This window comes from Brassica napus, unplaced genomic scaffold (genome assembly GCF_020379485.1).
Source record: "Brassica napus cultivar Da-Ae unplaced genomic scaffold, Da-Ae ScsIHWf_2062;HRSCAF=2713, whole genome shotgun sequence".
NCBI lineage: Eukaryota > Viridiplantae > Streptophyta > Magnoliopsida > Brassicales > Brassicaceae > Brassica > Brassica napus.
In genome coordinates this window covers 1-12,028 of record NW_026015476.1, presented here as the reverse complement: position 1 = coordinate 12,028, position 12,028 = coordinate 1, and the positions used below count along the sequence as shown (strand labels likewise).

Sequence of the window (12,028 nt, the reverse complement as noted above, 5' to 3'; positions counted from 1 at the left end):
AGACTGCTTCAGCCCATAGATTGCCTTCTTCAATCTCAAAACATTTCCTGGTTTTACTAGATGCTCAAGACCAGGAGGAGGAAGCATGTATACCTCATCTTTTAGCTCACCTTGTAAGAAAGCATTCTTCACATCCATCTGCCACAAATCCCACTCCAAGTTTGTTGCAATGGACAACACAATCCGAACTGTATGTAGCTTAGCTACTGGTGCAAAGGTATCAATGTAATCCTCTCCATAGGTCTGTGTAAACCCTCTTGCAACCAATCTGGTCTTCTTCCTATCAATCTGTCCATTTGCTAGATACTTGATTGTGAAGATCCATCTACTAGATACAGCCCTCTTTCCCTTAGGCAGCTCACTCTCATACCATGTATCATTTTTGATCACTACAGGAAATAAGGGTTTTAATAGCAATGTAATATAGCGGAAAAGAAGTTTGTGCTATTGTATGTTTGTGGCTAGAAATATAATAGCGTTTCTTTAAGTAAAAAGCTATTATATCTGGAGCGGCAAAATGAAATTTGCAAGCGCGCATGTTTTTGGGATTTTGATCTTTAGATTATAGCACTGAGAAAGAATAATCGTTATGGTATCCTCGACCGCTTATTTTTTTATTAAAACCCGCGAATGATAAATTTTGTGGGAAATATATCTTTGACCAAAGCAAAGAATATTTAGTACTTTTTCATTAAAACAAAAGAATATCGTCTCTGCATTTTCTCTCCCAAAGTGTTCTTCGTGAGACCCCTTCGGAATCATCGATCTCTGTCTTCTTTGTCTTCATCGATCTCTGTCTTCTTTGTCTTCTTCGATCTCAGGTTTGTCTTCTTTGATCTCTGTCTTCTTTAACTTGCATGCATCATGATAATAATCGATTGCTTATTATCTCAATAGATATGTATCGATCGTCTTCCATTTTTACAATCTACAATCATGAAAATTAATCGATTGCTTATTATCTCAATAGATCTCAAAAATGATTTTTTTAGGAACAAATTAACATGGGGCCGAAGACACGAGGAGGAATGGTTAGAAGAAGCAGACGTTCCCAAGGTCTGGAAGCAGAAACAGAGTTCATTGAGATAACCAGAAAGAGTACGAAAATGCGTAAGTTAAATAAGGGAAAAGAAGTTGCTATTGAAGAAGAAAACATTGAGATAAGGCAAGAAAGTGCTGACGAAGTCCCGACAAAGGTTTCTGAAGATGTTAATGAGGCGGATGGTGATGGTGATGGTGATGATCCACATGTGGAAATTGAAGTTGAGAATGTCATTGCTGAAGAACAGTCTCAGTCTGAGAATGGAGTTACTGAAGAACCTTCTCAGCCGAGAGAAGCTGACATGGAAGCTGAAAATGGAGTTACTCAAGAACCTTCTCAGCCGAGAGAAGCTGACATGGAACCTGAGAATGGATTTACTCAAGAACCTTCTCAGTCGAGAGAAGCTGACATGGAACCTGAGAATGGAGTTACTCAAGAACCTTCTCAGCCGAGAGAAGCTGACATTGAAACTGAGAATGGCATTTCAGGAGCAGAAGCATCGCCATCTGATGGAAAACAAAAGAAGAAAAGAGGACCCACAAAGATGCGTAAAGTGGCCAAGGATCATCAAGAGAAGGTTTCTGTGTCATTCACTGAGCTTGGCGAACATGTAGGTCCTGGATCAGTGACACTTTCATCGTTCCTTGGACCCCTTGTACGCGAACATGTGACTGTACTTCTTGATGATTGGAGGAATCTTGATAAGCAGACAAAGGACACATTATGGGAGGAAATTCAGGTATATATATGCCCTTAAGTCTATTGTATAATGTCTTTGTAAGGATTATAATGTGTGGCATTTGCATACATTACTGCAGGCGAGGTTTGATTTGAAAGAAGAGTGGCAAAAAGATTCAGTCTTCAAACAGATGGGCTGTTTGTGGAGATCTGGAAAGTCAAGGCTTGTATCACAACTGCGAAATGCAAAAAGCTCCACAGAGAGAGCAGCACTGAAACCAAGCAACATTCGATCTGTTCAGGTTTGGAGCGCTTGGGTTAAGAGTAGGACTTCGTCTGTGTTCAAGGTGAAATATACAGAGCATTTGGTTTTTAAGTGTTTACTTCGGAGATTTGATTGATCAAATTTGATTTAATAATATTGTAGGCAAAGAGTGAAAAGTACAGAGCACTAAGGAGAGCTCAGATTCCTCACACCACTAGTCGTAGAGGAATGAATCGTCTAGCTTGTGAAATGGTAAGTAACAGTATGTAATTATATTATATCTGAAGATAGAACAAACTGATAAGTAAAACAATATATCACTCTTGTAGAAAAAAAAGAGTGAAGACCCTAAGAAGATTAGCCGGAGCAAGGTCTGGATAGCAGGACACACTCACTCTGATGGTAGACCTGTTAGACCTGAGTTTGCTGAAACCATTGTAAGGTTTCATTGTCTGATTAATTAAGTTACTCTTTTTGGTATTGAAAAGGACCATAACTTATATTGTGTTTGTCTCAGGAAAAAATAATTTCACTTGATAGTCAAATGGACTCCACATCCAGTGTTAATATAAAAGAAGATGCTGTTAGTCAAGTGTTGGGAGTAGACAAACCTGGACGAGTCAGAGGGTTGGGAAGAGGGATTACTGCTACGAAACTAGCATTCTTGTCAGCTAGAGACTCCAAACTTGCCGACTTGGAAAGCGAGATTAAAGACTTGAAGATTCTGGTCCGTGACTTAGCTGGAAATAAGGTGAATTTTCTTTAGTTTTAACTGGTTATATAATGTAGAATTTCCTTGATTGATATAAAATCAATGATTCATTTTATGTTTTTACAGAAAAACAATGATGATTGTGTTTCTCCATCTGAGGCTAGTTATGTATACAAAGAAGGAACTAGAGTTCAACTACTTGATTGGTGTGAGTCAAAAGATGTTGTTGTCGCTGAAGGAGAATTCTGCTCTGCTGAAGGTACATACAAGATTGGTCGTATTCCGATTGGTCCTAACGCCGCGGCGGTTGTTGTAAAGTCGGTATCAAACCCGAAGGCATCTGTTTGGAGGCCAACTACGGATGTGCGTAATCTTCAGGAAGCAGCGGGATGCAAAATTCCATGGCCAATTGATAAACTGATACTAGATAGTGCATCGAACAACCATCCAGTTTCCTCGGATGTGTTAAGATCAAAGGTCATTCCATTAGCACGTATACTTACGTTTGTATTATAAAATTCAACATGATACTAACCATATGCATTGTCAATATAGAATACTACCGTAGATGATCTTGAAAGGTGCAAGATCTACGATTGGGTTAAGGGCGTCGAGGTAATCGCTGAAGGTTTTATGGGTTCGACTGACCCATATGAGATGGTGAACAATGTTCCTTTGGGTCCGAATGCTGTAGTTATGAGAGTTGCTAAGGTGATTAATGGGAAAGCTTTTCTATGGAGGCCAACAAGTGACATGACAACAATGAGTGATGCTGTTAATGAAAAGATCGCATGGCCGCTCCATAATGTATCAGTAATTAAAGTTCCTGAAGATGAAGGGGAAGCTAGTGTCAGAAGGCCTTCATTGGTAAATTTACAAACTTCTCTCTTTTACAAACTTATTTAGATGTAGTTGGTGTGATGTATTTGTTGTGCTTGTAGAGTCCAAGTGGCAGCACTAGTTCCACCCGTTCAGGTGGTAAAAAGAAGTGCATCTTGTTGGACCACAACAACTCAGGACGGAAAGTCGCAGAAGGCAGAGTAAGTAGTACTGATCCATTGTGTTTAGTCCATCACGTCCCGTTAGGTCCCAATGCAAGTCGGGTCTGGGTTGAAGTGGCCTTGATTGAAGATGCATCTCTATGGAGACCAAACTCTTTTCTGGAAGACATATCAGATGCTGTGGGCAGCACAGTGGCTTGGCCAAATGATAAGATTCTGTATGTTTAAATGTACTCGATCGAGTATTCTCAAAGACATATTTATGGATCGGAGTATGCTTGTTTTGTTTTAAGACATATTTTGCTTGTTTGGTTGTAAGACATATTTTGTTTGGTTGTTAAGACATATTTCTAATAAGATTATGTAGGCTTGGCATATATATAAATTATAAAAATAAGTGGTCCTTTAAAATTTTTAAAAAATAAGTGTTTCAAAATAATTTATACAATTTAAGTGTTCCATTAAAATTTTTACAAATAAATTGTTCATAAAAATTTATACAATTTAGATTTTAGGGTTTATTTAGGGATTCAACCCTATTGTAACAAATTTATACCCTATCATCATATAGGGATTCAAATTTAGGGATTCAACCCTATTGTAACAAATTTATACAATTTAGATGAAACAAATTTAGATTTTAGGGTTTATTTAGGGATTCAACCCTATATAACACATAAGGATTCAACCCTATCATCATCTATTCTCCATATAGAGAAATCATTTTATACTTATTTCAAACATATAATATTTTTGTTAAAAAAAATTAATAATAAAATTTATTAAAATTTAAATTTTGTTTATAACATAATTTCCCATCATTTTCATGCATTTTTCGTAATTTAAAAATAAATTAATATAGAATTGTACATAAACCAATAAGAAGGAATGGTGGGGATAGATGACGTGCCTTCATAGAAGCCGTAGGATCTGATTTTTTAATCTTTCAATCTCCGTCTTTCCATCGGAGATCTGTTCATTCTCCTTCTGCGATTACTCAAATCTAGGTTTAGTTCCTTTTGCTGACGCCTCCTTTTCGAAAATCGAAGGTTTCAGTCGATTTCCCTCGAAGTTATATTGTTCTGATATGGAAAAAGCATGGGTTTGGCTTCCAAGGTAGTAATCTTTTCGACATTTTAATTCATGACGAATTCTTCTTCTGTTCCAAATTTTTTGTTCTGATTCTGTTCCTTATATATATATATAGGGCTAGCCTCGAATATTTCGAAGGAGCAACAGGCTTTGTTACTGCATCAGCGAGGAGGTTAGGAGATCCGACAGAAATATTATGTCCCTGTACTCACTGCAGAAACCTTTCCCATCAAGTTTTAGACAAAGTAACGGAGCATCTTGTGATTAGGGGTATGGATAAGAAGTATATGAGGAGTTCTTGTTGGAGTCTTCATGGTGAGAGAAGGTCTGATATGAATGATAGTGTCCCTCAATCAGAAACAGAGGCTTATGGTTTGCTAAGGACGGCTTATTTTGATAGTGGTGAACCTGATGAACCGCCTTCTGATGACACTGGAGGAGAGCCTGTACATGGTGAACCTGATGAAGACTCGGAGTTTAGGAAGAAGTTGAGAGATGCTGAAACTCCATTGTACTTGACATGTAGCAAGCACACCAAAGTTTCTGCGATCATGGCCCTTTACCGCATCAAAGTAAAGAGTGGAATGTCAGAGGCTTACTTTGATCAGCTACTGTCGGCATTACATGACATGCTACCAGAAGGTAATGTACTACCAAAGTCGACTGATTCGATTAAGAAGTTCTTGAAGATTTTTGGGTTTGGCTACGAAATGATTCATGCGTGCAAGAACGATTGTATTCTCTATAGGAAGCAATATGAGGAGTTGGAAACCTGCCCAAGATGTAGTGCTTCTAGATGGGAAATTGATAAGCACAGTAATGAAGAAAAGAAAGGAATTCCTGCAAAGGTCCTACGGTATTTTCCGATCAAAGACAGATTCAAGAGGATGTTTAGATCAGCAAGGATGGCTGAGGATTTGCGATGGCATGCCAACAATGCCACTGAAGATGGTATAATGCGACATCCTGTTGACTCGTTATCTTGGGCTCAAGTGAATAATAAGTGGCCAGAGTTTGCTAGTGAAGCAAGAAACCTTCGACTCGGCCTGTCAACAGATGGTATGAACCCTTTCTCTATCCAGAACACAAAGTATAGTACTTGGCCAGTGTTGTTAGTCAATTACAACTTGCCACCAACTCTGTGTATGAAGGCTGAGAACGTCATGTTGACTATGTTGATCCCTGGACCGACGGCTCCGAGCAACAACATTGATGTTTATCTAGAGCCACTGGTTGAAGACTTACAAGAATTGTGGAGTGAGGGGATTCAGGTATACGACTCATTCCTGAAAGAGAAGTTCACACTAAAAGCTATGTTGTTGTGGACTATAAGCGACTACCCGGCTCTAGGTAGTTTGGCAGGTTGTAAAGTTAAAGGGAAACAAGCATGCAATGTTTGTGGAAAGGATACACCAAATAGGTGGCTCAAGTTTAGTCGCAAGTATGTGTATTTGGGGAATAGGAAGCGACTAAGCCCTGGACATCACTACAGACGCAGGAAAGGATGGTTTGATAATACAGTGGAGAAGGGGACTGCAAACAGGATTCAAACCGGTGCAGAAATATTTGCAACACTAAAGAACTTCAGGAATGACTTTGGAAGATCTTTAGCAAAGAAAAAAAAAAGGAAGAGAAATGTTGTCTCAGAAGATGAGGTGGCTGAAGACGAAGAAAATGATGAAACGAGTGATCAATGGAGGTGGAAGAAACGATCAATATTCTTCGATTTACCGTACTGGAAGGTATTATAGCTATTGTTAGACTGAGATACGATTGTCACATTTTGTTTATCCATTAACTGATCATTCTGTTTTCAATGTGTTAGGATTTGCCGGTGCGTCACAACATCGACGTCATGCACGTGGAAAAGAACTTGTCTGATGCATTATTATCAACGCTGATGCAGAGTGCTAAGTCAAAAGATGGCCTCAAAGCGAGACAGGACTTAGAAGATATTGGAATCCGGAAAAACTTGCACACACAGGTACGGGGAAAGAGATTCTACTTGCCTCCAGCAACTTATTGGCTCAGTAAGGAAGAGAAAAAGATATTTTGTCAAAGGTTGTCTGCGTTTAGAGGCCCTGACGGCTACTGCGGTAATATTGCAAATGTTGTTTCAATTAACCCTCCTATGATTGGAAGTCTTAAATCCCATGATCATCATGTACTAATCCAAAATCTGTTACCTGCTGCGTTACGAGGGTTGCTTCCAAGAGGACCAAGAGTGGCAGTAACTCGAGTATGTAACTACTTCAACAGATTGTGTCAGCGTGCTATTGACGCGGAGAAGCTGATAACTTTGGAAAATGAGTTTGTGGAGACAATGTGCCAACTCGAGCGGTTCTTTCCTCCATCGCTCTTCGATATCATGTTCCACCTTCCTTTACACCTAGCAAGAGAGGCACGTTTGGGAGGTCCTGTGCACTTTCGTTGGATGTATCCGTTTGAGAGGTTTGTTTTCATTTTGTTCGCGTAATGTAAATTGTTTATATCCTGAACTGTTTTTCCGATCAACTGAGGTTTGTAACTATTGCTATATTGTTTGAGCTGTAGATACATGAAAACACTCAAGGCATATGTAAAGAATTTTGCTAGGCCAGAAGCATGTATGGCTGAGGGGTACTTAGCTGGAGAATGCATAGCCTTTTGTTTAGAGTTCCTAAAGAATTCTGTACCCGTTGAAGAAGTACTTAACCGTAATGAAGATATTCAGTCTGATGGAATGGTTCTTGAAGGTCGACCACTGCAAAAGGGAACAGAGCTTATTCTTTCAGAGAAAGATAGAGACATAGCACATCGATATGTTTTGATGAATATGGCTATTATGGATCCCTATGTTGAGTAAGTTCTACTGTCCCTCTCAAATTCAGATTTTTTTATCAGTCTGATAACTCTCTACTTTGTTATGAGAACCAGGAAGCACTTACAAGAACTGCAAGATAATGATGTTCGATTAGCAACAAATGAAACTTTGTTATGGAAGCATCACACCCAACAATTTGCTGAATGGGTGAAGAATAAGGTTTGTACAACTTCACTATCTGTTCACTTTTCTATTCACATAGCTCACACAGTTTTACATCCTTGTTAGATACCTTCTAACTCAAAGGAGCATTCTACGAAGCTGAGGTGGTTGGCCTTTGGACCAAGGTTTACTGCTCATACCAATAAAGGTTTTGTCATTAACGGGAACCGATTTCACATACAATCCGTTAAGCGAAAGACTCAGAATAGTGGAGTCACTTACGAAGCTTTCAGCATGTGTAGATCTTCTGCAAGAGATACAAGACATACAGCCGATATGGTCACATATTATGGAGTGATAACAGAGATCATTCTTCTCGATTACCACATGTTCAGCGTTCCTTTATTCAAGTGTAATTGGGCGAACAGAGGCTACGGTGTTAAGGAAGAAGATGGTTTCACCCTTGTCAATCTTCATGTCAACCAAACGCCATATTTACAAGATCCATACATTCTACCATCACAAGCAAAACAGGTATTTTACTCTAGAGAAGATGAAGAATCGCCTTGGTATGTTGTTATGAGAGCACCACCGAGAGGATATCATGAACTCGAGACAGAGGAAGACGTTGTCGGAGCACCATTACTCGCACAGGAATTTGATGATACAGAGCAATTGTCTGATGATGAAAGTTTTTGTGTTAGAGATGATTGTGATGGAATTATAGTTGCTGATTGATTTTTTTTGCATGGAAAATTTGTGAGAATTGAATATATTTTTTATTTTCGAATATTTTAATTTTCTTCGAATTTTAATTAGAATTAATTTTTATTTTACATTTTTTGATTCTCTATTATTTTAAAAATCAAAATATTAAATAAAATTTGTTATAAACAAAATGAAACAATTGCATATAAAAAAATGCAATGAAATGTTCAAATATTGCTATTGATAGAAGACGACAATAGTAATTACAAATCGCTATATTTAATTTTAAAAAATGCTATAGTTAAAAAGTTATAATATCATTTTGGCGACGCTATAATACAAATTTACAATTGCATAACAAGAACCGCTATTAATAATAAAATATCAATAGCACAACAAAAATCCGCTATGAAATGTACGAGACCTATTATCGCGGGCGATATTGGAGCGCTTTCTACAACGCTATGGTAGCGTCTTATAGCGCTTTAGCGGTGCCATCAAAACCCTTATTTCCTGTAGTGGATCATAGCACCTGCTTCAGCTCCCACTGATTCTTTCCATTCCTTGTCTAACATAGCTTCTTCATAAGTCCTTGGTACATAACTCTCATCCAGACTAATCATAAAGGCATGATGCTCCTCTGGAAACTCAGCAAAGGAACACACAGCTTGAGAAGGATGCTCCACAGCCTGGGCATTGTAGTACACTCTCGTGTTTACCCAGTTGGAAGCATCCCTCTTTATCCGTGTGCTCCTCCTCAATGGTTGAACCTGTTCCTCAGTATGAACCTCTGCGTGACCCTCTGGTTCTGTCTCACTCACCTCCTCTTGATCATGACCCTCTCCTTGCTCTCCACTGACACCTGAGGAAAATTCTCTACTTCTTGTGTCACCACTTGATCATGATGACCTGAATCCCCTTGGTGCTGCTCTTGCACTCTGATTCAGACTCATTTCCCCCCTCATGATCAAGGAGAGTTGTTCTTTCAGGTTCTCTAACCTTATCATGGGACATGTTTACCCCAAGCCTTCCAATATGTTCCTCAGATTCTCTGCCATGTTTCTTGGTTCTTGAGACAGATCTTCCAAGTCTTTCCAATCTTTTCTTCATAATACCACCCCTTGGTCTCTATGAACTTAACATCTCTAGACACCAACACTCTCCTGGTTGCTGGATCATAGCACTTGTACCCTTTCTGGTGATTGAGTACCCAATGAACATAGCTTTAGTATCTTTGCTTCTAGCTTGTTCCTTCTTTCTCCGGGAATCATCACATAACATAAGCACCCAAAGACTCTCAAATGACTATGTGTGTGGCTTGGCCTTGTTTTAATACTTCAAAGGGAGACAGTTTCTTCAAGACACGTGTTGGCACTCTATTGATGAGATAGCAAGCAGTCTGAACAGCATCACTCCAAAACTCTTAGGACATTCATGTGGAACATTATTGATCTCGCAACCTCCATCAAATGTCTGTTCTTCCTCTCAGCCACCCCCTTTGTTGTGGTGTGTAAGGACAGCTAGTTTTGTTGCACAATCCCATGCTTTGCAAGATGACTCTTGAAGCATTGCTAGTGTATTCTCCTCCATTATCAGACCTCAAAATCTTCACAGTGGCATTGTACTGGTTAGTAACATATGCTTGGAAGTTCATGAAGGCTTCCAGGACTCTGTCTTTGGGAGGGAATCATGGTGATCCATGTGTACTTGGACTTCTCATCAATGAAGGTCACAAAGTACTTATGGCTGTCTCTAGACATACAGGGAGCTGTCCACACGTCTGAATGCACCAGATCAAAGCAATTCTCATATCTGGTCTCTGATGTTGGGAAGACCGTCCTACAGTGCTTTCCAAGTATACAGGCTTCACACTCCAAGTGATTGAACGCCATACTTGGTAGAATCAGTTCAATTTCCTTGGCATGAGGATGTCCCAGCTTGCATGCCATGTGAGATTATCACATCTATCCGTTGTGCTGCTTAAACACACAGACTCCACAAGACTAGGCGCCTCAGTTGTTTGGAGATGATAGAGCTGATGCTTGCTGTCTCCTCTGCCAATAACTCTTCCAGTCTTTAAATCCTGGAACTCAACTTCATTTGGTCTGAAAACCACTTGACAATCCAGATCAACTGTAGCCTTCTTAACTGAGATAGATTGGATGTAAACTGAGGTATGTAGAAGGCAGTGGAGTTCTTCTCAAACAGCTTGAGGTTTCCCACTCCTTCTATTGGGATCCTGGTACCATTGGCTATCATGACACTCCCTGTTGCTGCTTTAACCTCACTGATTAGTCTCTTGTCACTGATCATGTGGTGTGTTGCTCCAGAATCAATGATGATGGGTTTAGATGTGGATGCTTTGGCAGGAGCACCCAGACTCCGGGTCGTAGCCAAAGCATACACATGCTTAACCCAACTCATCCCATTCCTTCTTTGTCACAAACTCATCTGCCCTCTTGGTATCCATTCCTCTCATGTCCGCACTGTCTCCTACTGTCTCTCCATGTAAGCTGAGTATGAACACTCTCCTATACCATCTGCTGAAGTACATCCTTGATTCTCTTCAAGATTACACTCATCCTGTCACTTAAGTGCTCAGACTCGCTATCCTTTCTCCATGCTCTTCTCTTCATTAACCACTCCTTAGAAAGTTTTCTCAACCTTCCCCTCTTACAGCTTGTACCTCCCTTCCATCTTTCTGGCTTCCTGTTTATTTCCCACACATCATATGTATATTTAACAAGCTCACATACCTCTTCCATAAGGAAGCTGAAGATCACATCTTGCTTCCTCCTTTCTTCACAACATCTCGGATTTGATGTGTGTGTCTTCACCACATCTAGCTCTGACCATACTTCTCTCAGCCTTCCCACAAGCTGATAACACTACATCCTTTCCTTGTCTCAAGCCACGGATCACCCCTCTGTCCTCAATGACTCTCACAAGCTTGGACTTGCCTAAAGTTTGCTTCAATCTCACTCCTTGTAGTGTTTCCTTGAACAACTTCATTTCCCAGCTTCAGACCTCTTGTCTGACCTTCTTCATCTAGCCATTTCATGAAAGGTTTCCCCTTTCCATGACTACTCCATAACCCCAGCTTTCCCAAAGCTCTCTTTGCCCATCTTGACCAATCGCCATCTCTCTCTTCTTCAAGCTCCATGGTTGTACTAGATCTGTTCTTCATTTCCATGTTGAGATAGTTTGAATCCATCAGAATATCTCACACCACTCAGATAAATAAAGACCAGAACTCAAGAACACCAAGAACACTCAAGAAACACTCAAGAACACTCAGATTTTTATGAAAACGAGAATCACACTCTCCCTGTTTGAATAACCTGGCTCTGATACCATAAACAACTTTTGTTTTTAAGAGTTGATTCAAACAATCAGAGATAATCAGATCAAGATATTAAGATATTACGAGATTTTAAAGAATAGAGAGAGAGAGACTCAAAAACTCCATTAATTAATATCTGATGAGGTTTACAGTATTATAGAGAGAGCAACAAGGTTTTCGAAATGTATAAGCATGTGGAGTCAATGGACAGGCTGGACTCCT

General features: G+C 39.6%; 2 protein-coding genes across 3 annotated transcripts; both read left to right on the top strand.

The window, feature by feature from the left end:
• Positions 1 to 394: 394 nt before the first annotated feature.
• On the top strand, positions 395 to 4,075 carry LOC125599931. The gene is made up of 9 exons (XM_048772953.1): positions 395 to 821; positions 993 to 1,781; positions 1,861 to 2,067; positions 2,148 to 2,237; positions 2,315 to 2,422; positions 2,503 to 2,736; positions 2,824 to 3,174; positions 3,253 to 3,564; positions 3,639 to 4,075. Exons 2-9 carry the CDS (start codon positions 1,005 to 1,007, stop codon positions 3,924 to 3,926), a joined length of 2,367 nt encoding a protein of 788 aa, XP_048628910.1. The 5' UTR covers positions 395 to 821; positions 993 to 1,004; the 3' UTR covers positions 3,927 to 4,075.
• Positions 4,076 to 4,315: 240 nt separating this feature from the next.
• Positions 4,316 to 8,593, top strand: LOC106392781. 2 transcript variants are annotated; one of them, XM_048772952.1, is made up of 7 exons: positions 4,316 to 4,814; positions 4,906 to 6,532; positions 6,616 to 6,886; positions 6,992 to 7,241; positions 7,344 to 7,631; positions 7,707 to 7,812; positions 7,882 to 8,593. In XM_048772952.1, exons 1-7 carry the CDS (start codon positions 4,786 to 4,788, stop codon positions 8,491 to 8,493), a joined length of 3,183 nt encoding a protein of 1,060 aa, XP_048628909.1. In that variant the 5' UTR covers positions 4,316 to 4,785; the 3' UTR covers positions 8,494 to 8,593. The 2 variants fall into 2 exon arrangements, with proteins under 2 accessions (XP_048628909.1, XP_048628908.1); XM_048772951.1 differs by having other exon boundaries at positions 6,616 to 7,241.
• The last annotated feature ends 3,435 nt before the right edge of the window (positions 8,594 to 12,028 follow it).